Here is a 15,552-nt window from a genome sequence, read left to right as displayed (position 1 = left end):
CTGTGTGCTAGATTCTGTGCTAAGTATTTTTCATCCATTATCTCTTTCAATGTTCAACAGCCCTGTAGGAAAAGTACTATGCCAGCCTTTGTGTAACAGATGAGGAACTGACTAGTCATCTATTAGCTAGTAAGTGGTGGAGTCAACGCCAAGCCAGTGTGTCAAAATGCAAAGACCATGTTTTCAACCACTGAACCCACCTGTCCTTAGACGTGACCAAGGTGGTGAGGCTGCAGCCTTGATCGGAAGATGCATTGGATTGAAGCCAGCCAACTCTCTGTCTAATTGTGAAAAACCCAGCCAAACAAAATTAAATAACAAAATCAAAGAACTTTAGTAAATTGCTCAGGGTTATTATAGTTTTGAGATCCATGTTTCTCATTCGTATCAGAACTTTTATTTTAATATTTTTATTCAATTTTGTAAAATAGTAAGCATAGAATGCAAAAAAATAAATAAATAAAACTTAAATAACTGCAGAAATATCCCAGTAAAGCTGCAGACACTGGAGACTTTCAGCTATTGGGCAGTGCCCTCATCATGTGGATCAGATTGTTTATTCATCTGCCATTGAATGAAGGCAGCTATAGAAAGGTGATTTGCTAAGGAGGGGGACATCAATGGATTATGCAAAGGGTGAGCTGAATAAAAGTCTAATGTACAAAAGCTATTACTACTTATTGAATTTTAACAGATGCTTTATATCATTAATATGTCTTCTGTAGGGGTGTCAAAGGCAATTTTAGAAGGTGCTGGACCAGCTGTGGAAGATGAATGTGCTGTACTAGGTATGATCTTATGTTGCTTTTGCTTACAACCTATTGAAAATTAAAGGGCTGAGACTACTGTGAGAGGATCTATGGGTGGAGTAAGTGGTGAGCACTTTGGCAGAAGGTGGGTTCCCTGGGTGAGGAGACTTAGGTGGTATATGACGTGGTGGCTGTGGCGAAGAGTTCCTTATCCTGCCATCCCACCTGTCTCTTCCTAAAAATTAAAAAGATCCCAGGCCTGGGTCTTGATAATCCAGGCTCCACCTTATACTCAGGGATCCTCCTCAAGCTTTGCTTCTCTTCTTTCACCCATAAGACGGTTCTACTGACGAGGAGTATGATAATGGCTGTCCCACATGTGCTTGCGAGGATGAGAAGGAAAAATGAATGTAAAAAAAGTTTTGTAAGCTGTAAAGTGCTGTATAAATGACCTTTTACTTTCCCCAGTCTTGTTCTACTTCACATCGCACAGCATTACCTGAGTTTTACTCCTTTTATGAATAAATAAGGGAGCCTGTGTGGGTCTGAGGGGTTTTCTGACACCAACCAATTCTCCACTCCTGACACTACCTCCCTGAACTGGTACCAGATCCCACAAGTTAAAGGTCTTACTTCCACATGATTGGCCCCACCTTCAAATGCCAGTTTTAAGTCCCAGGGGCCACCTGTACTTCTGACGGCTATAAATTTAGAGGTTCCAGATAACTCCTTCTCAGGTCCAACAATTTACTAGAATAATTCATAGAACTCTGTAAAAACACGTTTTTTACCTTTCCCAGTTTATTATAAAGGAACAGCCAAGTGAAAGAAATGTGTCAAATGACAAAACTAAAACAATTTAATAATGACTGTGAGGTCCTGTATTTATGAAAACAACCCATGGAGGGGAGTGCAGTGCCTTACAAGCGTGGAGCGCTCTTTCTGAGGGACTGTGGGCAAGAGCGAGTTTTTTGGAGGATTGGAAGTAGGACCATGGAAACAGTGTGTGATTGGCTGGGGTTGTATATTGGACTTTAGTTAGAAAGATCAGGAAACAAGGAAATAAATATAGTGCTTAGAGTTGATTCAGAGTTGGTGTTTGGGGATTGGCTGACTGGATATACTAAGTTTCTGGCCAAATGGAGCATTTATAGGAAAAGGAGGGTTTGGTTTGAAAGTTCAGTTTGCTGGTGTGGCACCCCAGGCAGGAGTGCACCTACAATTTTATGCCAGCACAGGACAGGGTATGGGGAAAGGGGCACAGAGCTTCCATGCCCTTTTCAGATGCACCACCCTACTTGCACCTAGAGGTGCTTGACAACCAGGAAGCTCCTGAACTCTGTTGTCTATGGGTTTTTATGGAGTTGTCATTGCGTGGGCATGATTGATAAACCATCGGATTTGTGACTGAGCTCAATCTCTAGCCCCTCTCCAGTCCCTAGAGGTCAGGGGGTGGGGCTGAGAGTTCCAATCCTAGAAAGATGGCTTGGTCTTTCGGGAGCTATCTAGCTCCACTCCCCAGCCTCCAGGAGTCATCTCATTAATGTATAAAAGATACTCTTATCACTCAGGGGATTTGAAGGGTCCCAGGAACTCTGAACCAGGAGCCAGGGACGAAATATTTATTTTTTATTATAGCATGGTGAAGAACCTGTAAGAGTGAGCATAAACTATTCATCCTTCAAAACCAGGACTGAACCTTGCAGAGTAGACAGTCAGTTCTGAGTGTGATTTGGAGAAGACACATGTTTGACAACACATTCCCACAACTGACCTATTGTTGTGCCTGAAACTCCCACCTTAATAACTCTCCTCTGATTAAGACATTTTCTCTGGAATGAATAAATTCCTGGAGAGAGATCAGAGGATGGTAACATTGGTCCCAACATGAGGACATCAGCAGGGATTTATTTGTGTGCTGCAAGAGCTAGCTGTACCTTGAAAGGCAGAAGCAGAGCATGAAGCTGGGCTGACAGCTGGAATAGTCTAAGGATGATACCTGGGAGAGGACAGCAGGTGGACACCTGAGGGCAGCAGTGAGTGCCTGCTCAATGGAAGCTCACCAGGAGGGCGGGGTCGGGTGGGCAGAGACCAGTTCTCCTCCTCCCGCATTTTCCTGGAGCCTTGCTTTGCTCAGAGTACCAGAAGGTGGTGCCTTAAAACAAGCCCTGATAATTTCCATGTGCTCAAGAGCTCTATGGGTTCTGTGGGAGGGGAAGTTTTCATGCTTTCACACCTCCACACCACACAGTATATTTATTACCTTTACCTCCTTGAAAAATGAATCTGGCTGAATGAGGTATAAATTACTCTCCTGGACAGTAGAGTGGGTGCTGAGAGCTCTGGATACTAACTGCTTGGGTTCAAATCCTGGGCAGTCTTCGGCTGCTGACCTTAACCACCTGTTAATCTGTGAAATGGAGAAAACAGAACCTACGTCATAGGCTTGCTTTGAGGATTGAGTGAATTAACACCGGTGGAGTGCTTTTGAAGAGCACCCAAACTATTCATTAATGAATAACTTGGATTGTAAAGGAAATGAGCCTGTCACAGTCCCAGAGAGTGAAACCAGCTAGATCGAGGGAGGTTACACTTGGTCAGGAATCTTCAGGGCTTTTTCCTTTGTCAGCTATTTTCGTTTCTCAAAAATCAGTGTTGCTTTCCGTAACTAATGTGCTGTGTGTGTTTCCTCTTTTTTTCCAGCGACACAGCCTCACAGAGATTTTATAGTTACACAAGGTGGATTCCTATCGTGTGATATAATAATTCATGTCCTTGGAGAAAATGATGTCAGGAAATCAGTTTCCAGTGTTCTAGAAGAGTGTGAACAGAGGAAGCACACATCTGTTGCCCTTCCTGCCATTGGAACAGGTTTGCAGCCTCTCATCACCCAAAGATTCAGAATAACCCAGATTCCTTTAGACAGTTTCACTTTTAATGAACTCAATGCTGAGTCCAGAAAGCGATAATGATACAAATCAGAAAGTGGGCAAGCAACCTGTCAGACCCTTCTAGGGCCATCTGTGGGTCCTGTGCCTCTTTTATCCATCTTTTTCTTTATTTTAGGTTTCCTAAGTATCTTCCCATGTTTGGCCCTTAACATCATGGTTTTCTCACTGTTCATTTTTTTCCCCTTTGGGTGACTCATTTATTCTCATTACACTAGTATCAATGACCATTTCAGCACTGACTCCCAAATCAGCATTTCTAGCCTTCTCCAGAATCTCCTCAGGGAGATTTCTCTGTCACCAGAAACATGCTGATATTACAATCCAAACTCATCATCATCCCTTGAGTTGTCTAATTTTCTAGTTTCCTCCTTTGGTGGCGCCATGAACTCTCAGCTGTCCTGCCACGCTTGCTTCTTTGTGTCCCAGACCCCTGTAGTCAGCAGGTCCTATTAAATCTTCTTCCAGAGGGTAGTTCAGTTTCAGCCTTCTTTTTCATTTCCAAACCCATAAGACCACTCCCAACTGGTTTGCTGCTGTGTTTCCTAATTGGGTCCTCATTTGTGGAGTCATTAGATTGAAATGCAGTTACCCAGGCCCTGTGCAAGGCACTCTGTATAAAGCACGACTAAGATGCAGTCTCTATCCTTAACCAACAAGCGCAGACTCATCCTGCTCACAGTTTCTAGGAACACTTTCCTCATCATTTCTATCATATCATACAATCATTTGCTCCTAGTTGAAGATGTTAATAGCTCACTCCCTGATTCATTCACACCCAATTGCACATACTTTTAAAAAAGCCCTGAGAGGGACCCTAATGATGCCTTCACATGCTTATATGATTTAGTAAAACTTCAAAAGTGAGATCACCACCGGCTAAGACCACTGTTACTTCTTACTTTGAGTTCTCAGTTTTTCCTGGGCACTGGGTGTTGGAGTGGCAGCAAGCATTTTTGGAAAACAGCTAAGAAAGATGACATAGGAATACGTTTTCAACATTTAAAAATTCATACTTAGTTGTGATTTCTTTTCTGATTCTAAATATTCACTTTTATCTTAATTTCCTATTTGTAATTTTGTGTTCTTCTTCTGAGATGTATACATTTCAAAACTTACATAACTTGGACCTAGCCTTGACTATTAGTTTCCCCCACTGATAGATAAGAACTTAAAGTATGAAAGCATAAGGTCACACAGCTAGAAGGCAACATAACTAAGTTCAAACCTAGGCAGCATAGCCTGTACATTTCAACTATTACTTTTTTTCTACATTACCTTTTATTTTTTTACCATTATGTTCTTAATTATTATTGTCTTAGCTAACATTGTCTTCTCTCTAATATCTACTATCTCCAATTTTATAGCTGAGTAAACTGAAGTTTAGAGGTGTTGTGTCCCCCAAAATTCATCTATTGAGGCCTTAATTCCTGCTTCAGAATGTGACTGTATTTGGAGATACAGCCTTTTAAGAGGTAATTAAGTTAAAATGAGGTTATTAGAGTGGTCCCTAATCCAGTGTAACTGGTGTCCTTGTTAGAAGAGGAGATTAGGACATTGATAACTACAGAAGGAAGACCATGTGGAGACAGTCAGAAGATGGCCATCCACTAGCCTAGAAGAGAGGCCTCAGAAGAAATGAATCTTTCCAACACATTGATCTCAGACTTTTAGCTTCCAGAATTTTAAGAATATGAATTTCTGTTGCTTGAGCCCCCAGTCCATGGCACTTTGTTATGGGAGCCCTAGCAAACTAATATGTGAGATCAAATGACTTATCTAAGATCACACAGTAAATCAGTGGAGAGCCAGGACATAAACCCAGATCTTCTGCATCCAAATAGCATGTTCTTTTATCTGTACTTTCAATGCCCTTCAGCTAAAACCACTAGGAGTACACACTATGGGGATGTATTCAGCATCTCAGCAAGAGGTTGTGGAAAGGACTTGTTAATAGATTTGAGCTTGTGCTAGGCAACTTCATGGCAGTCACAAGTAAGTAGGGCTTTGCTTTGGATTGGATGCTTTCAGGAAGCAGACATAATTCTATGATTAGGTATATTATCTGGAAGAAGAGAAGAGTGTAGCGAAAGCTGTGATTGGTAACGAAGAACGATTGTTCATATTAGTTAAGATGGGGGTGTTGAGCCATTTATGGTGGTTTGGATAGTGTTCATATTTTTGTCTGTGGTCAGACATGACTATGCAGCAGTCTCCTTTTGGCTTAATTCATCATGGTTACAGAGTGGATTCGATGATGCTCTATGAAATAATTTGTGTTCAGCTGGAGAACACCAAGACCCAGCTATGAGTGCCAGGTCAGTTTCTGGCTGTCAGGTGTTGCTTTCCTCTTTCTCGGCATCAAGAACTGCATTTGCCAAATCTGATCACATGACCTACACCAGCTGAAACTATTTTTGTCACTTAAATTTTTTTTCCAGGAAATGCTGGGAAAAACCCAATCAGAGTTGCTGACGACATAATCAATGCTATTGTAGACTTCACACGGAAACATTCTACTCCATCATTAAAAAAAGTTAAAGTTGTCATCTTTGTAACTGAGCTACTGAATGTATTCTATGACAGCATGAAGAAAAGAGAAAAAATAGCCACATCACCTACCTTCCAGTCCACATTTTCCAAGGCTGCATGTAAGATGTTCTTTTAAAAATCATGTGGTTATCTGTAATATCACTTAGAAAGTGTTTAGATGCGAATGCTCACTATTTCAATCAGTTTTAGGACTTTACAGAAAACCTCCTATAATACTTGGGAAAAGTACAAGAACTATGGAACACAATCTCCTGTCAACTAATTATTCTTCTGAGGGATAAAATCATGCCTGGGAAACAGGAATAACAAATGAGCAGAAAGAGAAGAGAAGGGCTGAGAAAGCAGAAAAGGGAAATAGACTTTGAAAATCCAAGCCAATGATCTCATGTTCTTCCTTTTTGTTTGGTATTGACCTTCAGTGCCTCTTGTAGCTATGAACTAGCTGGTCAATACTGGTTTATTGATCATCCACCTCTAGACAAGTTAGCCTGAGAACAGAAGCAGATGCAAGAAAAGAGAGGCCAGGATCATCTGGCTGTACTTCATCATGAGCAAACAGATTCCTGCTGTGAAAGTATCTGTATCAACCTGCTCCTCTGATCTAGCCTTCTCCCATTTTGTGACTTCCATATTGCTGTTAAAATAACTAGAAATGTAGCCTCCTCTTGCAACCACTGTTTTTACCCTTTTTATGAGCACTTACCCAGAAAGCACTGAGTTTTACTGGCAATGAGGCATACCTGTCACCAGCAGCCTTCCGAAACTGAGAATTGTTGTCTGTCAGTAAGAATTTCATTTCTCCTTCCACTTATTTCCTGATAACTATTCTCTTCAATGTGCTGCAACACACAGTACATGTAAGAGCTCCATGCACACACACAAAATAAATAAAAATACTAGTAGATTTGGCAGTAGCAAGTAATAGAAAATCCACTTTAAACTAGCGTAAGCAAAAAATGGAATTCATTGACTCACATTTCTATAAAGTCCAGACATACTTGGCTTCAGGCCCAGTTTGACCCAGTTGCTCATTTGATATCATCTGGACTCTGACTTTCTTTATCTCTCATTCTCTTCTCAGCTGTGTTGTCTTTATTATCAGGCTCCACATAGTGAGAGATGGCTGCTCGCAGCTTCAGGTCCATATCCTTGTATGATCAGGCCCAATAGGAGAGAGAGAATAGCAATATATCTCATCAGGAATATGATGCTTGGGAACAGAAGTACCATTATAAGGCCTGTGATTCCTTCTTGATTGGACCAGCTTAGGTAATCTTTGCAGAATTATACTAACTGGTCAAGCCAGAGTCACAGGCTCTATACTTAAACTGGAGGGGGTCACTGTCTGAAGCAATGGAGAAGGGTTGTCTTCCAAAGGAAATTCAGGATGCTTTTCCCAGAAAAGGATGCCAGACAGTTAAATATAACAAATAATATCTCCTATAGTATCTAGGGATGTATAAATGAACATTTTCTCCCTTTGGTCTTTATAGAGGATATTTTTTATTTAAATATAAAAGCAGTAAGTCATTATTAGTAAAGTAAAAAAAATAAAGTTAAACTTGTTCTCAAGAATTTAAATTGACATGAAATTTACATAATAAAACAGGAATGTTAAAGAAGGAAGGAAACAAAAAATGACTAAAATAAGCAGATAGGTGATCATATGGTACTTGAGGCAAAAACAAACAACAACAAAACTGCCTCACATAATCTTTGTTGTTATATAATAGGAATAATACTGATAAAATGTCAGATAAAAAGGAAGTTTATTGGCAAAGACAAACTTCAATTTTAGTAAGAATTTATCATATGGACTTCTTTATTTTATTGTTATTTTTAAAAATCCTCACAGGAAGATATGTTTATTGCTTTTAGAGAGAGGGAAATGGACAGAGAGAGAGAGAGAAACATTGATCAGTTGCCTTGTGTACACTTCCCAACCAGGATCGAACCCGAATCCTAGGTATGTGTCCTGACGGGGAATCAAACCCACAACCTTTCAGTGCATGGGACCATACTTCAACCAACTGAGCCACACCAGCCAGGGCTCATGTGGACTTCTTTAAAATAGAACTTAAAAGGGATAGCTTTGAGTTTCATTTGAGCAGATGATACACGGTTACTTTCCAATGTATATTAAAACTATTTATTGATTCAGAGAGAATTTATTGAGCACCAACTGTATATCAGACACTAGAGATATATATTTGGGAGTCATGTAAGTGGATGGGAGTTGAAGCCATTGAGCATGAGTTGGATTATCTGTGGAGAGTATAAAAGGTGAAGAGAGTGGACACTGAAGGCAGAGCCAGGATTCTTGGTGTTTAATCCCACCTTCACTCGTGGAGAGGAGGCTGAGGCAGGCGTACAAGGAAAGGTGTAGGAGGGCATTTGTCTTCAACACTGGGAATGGGAAAGGAGAGAGAGGTTTATCTTTTAAAAGAGATTTATAGGGAAAGAGCTCAACAAAGTGCCCAGTACTCTTAAAGAAAGGTGGTTCAGATGTTTTTTTATGAAGCACTGGGCTGTAGAAAAGATCAAGAGTGATCATTTTTTAAGTACAATAACCATGTATTTGTTTATAAAGGACTTGGCATCTCCTAAAGTGCTTTAATGTCTCCTACTTTATTTTAAACTTGTAACAATGTCATGGGGTGGTAGAGAGAACAGATCTTATTATCTCCAGTTTACAGATGAGAAAATGAAGATTTTCATGGCTGGTCACAGGTTGAGGCTTATCAGGTCTTCTGACTCCAAGTGCTGGTAGTTTTCTGCTCTGTAAGCTCTTGGCGTGAAAGGAAGGGAGGGCCCAAAGAAACACTCCCCTTTCTTTCCATCTTGCCTGCTGCATTCAGAAAAACAAAGAACAGGTCCAAGAGGATTCTAGCCCCTAGGACTAGAAATGATTAGGCCAAAAGATCTGGAAGGGGTGGACAGTGGGGGAAAGAAAAGAACTGAATTTGCAGAAACTATACACCCTACCATGGGGAAACTTTTCCAGAAAAAGTCTTTGAAAATGGAATTTGAAAAGATCTCCCAGATTAGGGTGAGATGCTTCACTTTGTCACTAGGATTTCATTCCCTGAATGGACTTGGAAAACAGGATGGGAGTGCCCTAGATCCCTCTCCCAGGCCTGGCATATCTTTCACTAAAAATGGGTAAATTGTGGCTTTGTTTGCAAGGAGAAATCCTTTGGTTTTAATCTGTGGCATTGTGGCATTTTCTTCTCTAATACAATCTGTCCATATTTCTATTAGTCATACCACCTCAGGACGCTGATGTCTGTGTAGCTTAGTGTGTTTAAAGTTTCTGGAAGTTATTGGAAAGCAAATGGAAACTTTGAGCATCACCACTTTATGTGAAAGCATTCACTGAGCACTTCTGTTATTTTCTTTAGGTGGTGTTTACTTAGCAAGGAAGATGGGATACAGAACAATGTGTTTTAAATATCTTTAGCAGGATAATCATGTTGCAAAAGAAAAATAGTAAAGAACCACACTAAATAGAACTGATAAAAGTGAAAACACCAATAAATTAGTTTTCATGTTTACATATTAGCTTCTTATGGCATTAATTCCATAGAAATTTCTGGGAAAATTATCATTTCAAGCTATAGTGAATCTAAGTTTATCTAAATATTTTTGCTAAACCATTAATTAACCTATGTCATATTAGTGTCAGAACTGTTCATTTCATCTGTGTTTATCAAATTTAGGATAGTAGAGTGTGTAGCTTCCTCCCACCCCAAAGACTAGGATTAGAAGAATGAGAACAAAGAGCATTAAAAATGCCTAGGTTTTCAGAGATATAGCTCATGTTTCACCCAATGCTAAATTTCCAGATAATATTCCTGAATACCGGTCTGACATGAATCAGCAGCTGTTTCGTATGATCCAGCTACAACCTGGACAGTCAGAATATGACACTGTGAAGAACAAATTCTCTCAGACTTGTCTTTCCTACAGAATAGAGAAGGTAATATTGCATTTTAAAAATGACTTCTTTTAAATATTGAAGAACTAACATGAAAACTATCTTTTTATATAAGACTCTTTCTTCTTTTATACCTTATGTTTTAATTGGACTCATGCAAGTTCCATAGACTTCAAATCTCATGATTCATGCATTCACAATAACAAAGGAGACTCCCAAAAGTTACATATATGTGTTGGGATACTTTCACTTACAATTCAAAAACCCACTGAAACTGATTAGAAAGAAGAAATGTATTGACAATTAATGGAAAGTCCAGAAGCAGGACGGTGATTGGAGCAGTTTGATTTGCTGTTCACAGTGTCAGCCTCGTTTGAAGGCAGGAGTCCCTTCGTGATTATAGGATGGCTGCTGGTGGCAACCAGAGAGTCTCGGCTTCCTCCATTCATATTCTTCAGAAGAGACTCTGTGCTCAGTCCCACAATGAACAGATAAAGAGTACCAGTCTTTGTGTTGAGTGGACCACTCCAACCAGTCCGGGTTGGGGAAGTTACTATATACTGATTGCCTTAGACCTGGGCTATTGGAACCCATCATGAGATTTATTTAACCCAATTGGGCTCCATTCTAGAACTATAAGGAGGGCCAACTTCACCCAAACCAGAAGTTGCTCCATAATGGGGATGAAGTGGAATAGATGTTCAGAGATTCTACAATGTCCATTCACTATGCTGCATAAAAATAGTAGCCAGTGAAGTGTAGGAGTTTATTAGAAGGTCCTTATCATACCATAGGTATCAGAGCAGGGTGTGACAGCCTAGTAATTTAAAATCTAGCTGGTTCTTCCATAAAACTGTGTACTTAACTACATTAGAGCACTTATGAAATTGTGCTTTGGTAACTTAGCACATGCCTGGCTCCCCTGTTTGACTGCGGACTTTGTAAGGTAGGAATCACCTCCTACTCATCTCTGCATTCCCGTACTTAGTATATTGTGGGACACAATACCTATGGAAGGAATGAGTAAAAATTCCTGAGAAAGAAGAACCAGTAAAGAGAGATTGTGGAAGGGACATATTTAAAGGAGGAGATGCTTCATTATGTTCAAAGCTGTTGAGAGTACTGGAACCTCGCTTTAATTTGTTTACCCAATTTCTGTAATGTTCTTGGCTCTTGTCCTTCTATCATACCCATTTTGAAAAACACCAACTTTGGATTAATTCTATAACCTACCTTCTCTCCTGCTGCTGCTAAGTAAAATCATTACTAATTCATGATCTCCAACCTTAGTTGGACCCTTCAGGTACCTGGAATCCTCCCTTGCTTCCTCCAGTCAACCTCCTCATGCATTTCCTATTCCAAATCTTCATCATGAGGCTTTTAACTTTCCCTCTGCCTTTATCACTTGGCTTCCCCTAAATATCTGCTACAGTTGTCCACTCCCTTCTTCTTCGATCCTTCTTTTGTCTTTCTTTCCAGAACACCATTTGCTCAGATTTCCTACTCTCCCCCGAGAGTAGATTATCTGGATCTCTTTCTGATGCTTTCCTACTCTGTGTATGTTCTCCTAATCCATCCCTTCTCACAGTGAGGGGTGGTGATCTGTTTTCTTGTCTTTCTCTCCCTCTAGACTGAAAGTGTTTTAAGGGCAGAGACCCAACACAGTGCTTGATTCATACTAGATGTTCAATAGATGATTAGTGAACTAAATTCATTTTCTAGAAGGAATGAGAACCAACAGAGAATGATTTCCTGAAAAAAAGTTAAAGAACAAAGTTCCAAGGAGAGGATGGTTCATGGTTTAAAATGCTGTTGATATCTCTGGAAAGAAATAGTCATTAAATTAGGCAGTTATGAGGTGATCTGTGACCATAATTGGAGCAATGAAGAAAGAATATGATTGGGAGATCAGAAGGAATTATGGAAATAATTATTAAATGATTACAAATGAGTAGGTGTTTGAATGTCAATAAATTTCTAGGAATTCCAGGTAAACATTTTAATATAAATTTTAAGTTCTTTTATGTAAAATAGATACCAATAATAAGTAGTATTATAACATACAGATGCTTTTAGGCTGCCCCTTTTCTAAAAATAGCTACTGTTAAAGAAAATTTGTAACTTCCACGGCTGAAAGTCTTTTGAAAAGAAAGGGCTTTTTGGGTCATTGCTACCAAGAAAAATGACCAGGTCCTGAGGTGTGAAGTCTAAACCTCCTGCAGCAGTGCCAGGTGGAAAATATAGCAGGCTCACCCTCCTGGAGTCACCGAGGATTTTGCATCAAGTAGGGGGAAGAAGATGTAAGTACTAGTTTGAAAGAGTGTACATTGGCTGTAGGTAGAGAAAGAGTGTGGGGAAAGATGAAGCCGGACTAGTTCTGAGATAGGCACAGAGTTGGTCAGGCAGAGTGTCTGCTCATTCAGATTCATGGTGAGCAACAATCTGGAAAGTAAATGTGTAAATAAGAAGCTGAGGCTCCTGGGGTTTGGTGGTGCCTGGCTATTCTCTCCTTTAGATAATCTCAGCAATGGCCGCTTAGAAGTGAATTCACAGTCCAACATATACTCAGGAATGAGAGCAATCTTGTTAGCTGTTTGGTCTTCCACAGACCAGCCCATTGTAATTCAGTTTAGAACATCTCAGAATTTTTCTCTCTTGTCAGTACCCACTCTAAATTTGCTGTTTATTTGCATTTTCTTCTCCTTCTCCTCCTCCTCTATATTGCTTAAAGGCCGCAGCAAACACTACATTGAGCTTTATGGTCATATTCAAATGTTTTGCTCTTTGTCATTTGTAGATTGAGAAGATACAGAATGAATTTCTCTGGCAGAGCTACCAGATAAAGAAAAAGCACATGGACATCAAGAATGGCCATATAGATAATGAGAAAATCCTCTTCCATGGGACAGATGCACACTCTGTGCCACACGTCAATCAGCACGGCTTTAATCGCAGTTATGCTGGGAAGAATGGTAAGGAAGCAAGTAATCTTACTGGTCAGAACGAGGTGAATGGATGTTCTAATGTTGACTATTCATACCCAAGCAGTGTAGCCCTAGATGGCAGCCATACTGTCATTGTCAGGATAGAGCTCATTCTGTTTCACCCAAAAGGAGACTGGCAACCTTTCCAGGACAGATGAAGGGAATTTTAGAAATGATAAAAAGTGGCTGTGGTGACCAAGAGCTGCATTAAAATTTTATTTAATTTTTAGGTTTGGGTATGGTTCTGTACACTGTGATAATTTTATGTTCTTATGAAGGGTTTTATCTTTCTCTCTGCAGCTGTAGCCTATGGAAAAGGAACTTATTTTGCTGTTGATGCCAGTTATTCCGCTGATGATAAATACTCCAGACCAGACAGCAATGGGAGGAAACATATTTATGTTGTACGAGTACTTACAGGAGTCTACACACTTGGACGTGAAGGAATAGTTACGCCTCCACCAAAGAACCCTTACAATTCCATAGATCTGTTTGACTCTGTCACAGATGATATACAACATCCAAATTTATTTGTGGTATTCTTTGATAATCAAGCTTACCCAGAATATCTTATAACTTTCAGATGTTAAAACATGGGATTAAAAAAAACTTTAGAGGTGATTTAGTCATCTATTTATGAGAACAATTCATAGAATTTTTGTCTTTGCCTTTGGTTTGTTTAAACAGATAAAACAAATCTCCATGCTAGGTATTATAATGCTGAAAAAAAGCCTTTTAAAATGCTTTCTTGCAATTTCTAGCATATCTTTCTTCTGAGCATATTGATGGGTAGAAGCTGAGAAATATAAATGACACAATTATAGCCACAACTACAGACACATTTCTTTTTCTTCTATTGGAAAAGAAATAAGATGAATCATTCTAAAGCCAAGTTGTCATTGTTCTTATTGGAATGTGTTAAGACCCCCAACTGTGTTGAGCTAAACCAGACTATTAAATGAATAGGCTGCTATTGTGCAGCTCAGGATTTTGCCTCCTTAAGAAACTCTTATTAGCAATAGAGTGACTGAATCAAAGAATATTATGTCAAATTTGTTGTGAAACAAATCAGGTAAAAATGTGTTGTATTGATATCTAATGCTACATAACAAATTACTGCCAAACTTAGTGTCCTTGTGGGTAAAGAATTCTGGCATGGCTTTACTGAGTTGTTCTGACTTAGGTTTGTCGTGAAGTTGCAGTGAAGTTGAAGGCTGGGGATGCAGTCATCTGAAGGCTTTGCTGGGGCTGGACGATCTGCTTCCAAGGGGAATCACTCTAATAGCTGGCAAGTTTTTACTGGTTGTTGGCAAGGAATCCTCATTTCCTCTCCACATGGGCCTCTCTGCAGGCTGCTTTACTGTCCTCATGACGTGGCAGCTGACTTATTCCACAGTGAGCAACTCAGGAAAGAGAAGGCGGAAACCACCATATCTTTTGTGGCCTAGCCTCTGAAGTCTACTCCCTCCTTTCTACAATATCCTGTTCCATGAATCAGCTCCTTCAATGTGGGAGGTATTAAACAAGGCATGGCCATCAGTAGGCAAGGATGATTGGGGACCATCTTGGAGGTCATATGAATAAGTGAATGAATGACAAATTGATAAAATGTTAGCAGTGAAAAGGGCACTAGAGATCATCTAGTCCAGTGATGGCGAACCTTTTGAGCTCGGCGTGTCAGCATTTTGAAAAACCCTAACTTAACTCTGGTGCCGTGTCACATATAGAAATTTTTTGATATTTGCAACCATAGTAAAACAAAGATTTATATTTTTGATATTTATTTTATATATGTAAATGCCATTTAACAAAGAAAAATCAACCAAAAAAATGAGTTCACGTGTCACCTCTGACACGTGTGTCATAGGTTCGCCATCACTGACACTGTCTCCTCATCTTTCTACCTTCACCATCTGCTAGGGCAAAAAGCCCTCTGGCTCTGCTTGACCACTTCCAGTGCACAGCATCTTGAGAGAACCTATTGTATCCCATTCCAGGACAGCTCTAAGTATCAAAAAACTCTTGCTTATACTGAGTTGAAATCTATTCTTCTGTGTCTATTACCTGCTGATCACTGTCCTACCTACACTGACACAGAACATATCTCATCTCTTTTATAGATGGTGTCCTTTCAGATTCATCCCTTATATTAGAATGAGGTAAATTCTTAAAATATTTAGCAGCATACTTATCTTGAAACATTACTTTTCAAGAGTTGCAGACATTTAAGAAGTATTTATGTTATCATAAATAAAGCACATGCACATTTAAAGAGTACAGAAATACATTTAAAAAATCTTCACCAAACTCCATCACCCATAATTCCAATACTTCGAGGAAACCACTGCCAGTATTCTTATGTATTCCCTTCTAGTTTCTTT

At 39.6% G+C, this 15,552-nt stretch overlaps 1 protein-coding gene across 2 annotated transcripts in view; it reads left to right on the top strand.

Annotated features, from left to right (window-relative positions):
- Nucleotides 1-14,895, top strand: part of LOC102428360 (poly [ADP-ribose] polymerase 15-like) — a 44,250-nt gene extending 29,355 nt beyond the window's left edge. For both annotated transcript variants that reach the window (XM_014449087.2, XM_023747854.1), the window contains 6 exons: nucleotides 726-788; nucleotides 3,453-3,620; nucleotides 6,139-6,348; nucleotides 10,096-10,229; nucleotides 12,985-13,159; nucleotides 13,472-14,895. In XM_014449087.2, the coding sequence (XP_014304573.2) occupies nucleotides 726-788; nucleotides 3,453-3,620; nucleotides 6,139-6,348; nucleotides 10,096-10,229; nucleotides 12,985-13,159; nucleotides 13,472-13,761 (1,040 nt within the window). In that variant the 3' untranslated portion in view covers nucleotides 13,762-14,895. The remainder of the gene's footprint in view (nucleotides 1-725; nucleotides 789-3,452; nucleotides 3,621-6,138; nucleotides 6,349-10,095; nucleotides 10,230-12,984; nucleotides 13,160-13,471) is intronic.
- The last annotated feature ends 657 nt before the right edge of the window (nucleotides 14,896-15,552 follow it).

This window comes from Myotis lucifugus, unplaced genomic scaffold, assembly GCF_000147115.1.
Source record: "Myotis lucifugus unplaced genomic scaffold, Myoluc2.0 scaffold_1015, whole genome shotgun sequence".
Lineage (NCBI taxonomy): Eukaryota > Metazoa > Chordata > Mammalia > Chiroptera > Vespertilionidae > Myotis > Myotis lucifugus.
This window is presented reverse-complemented; position numbering and strand designations above follow the sequence as displayed.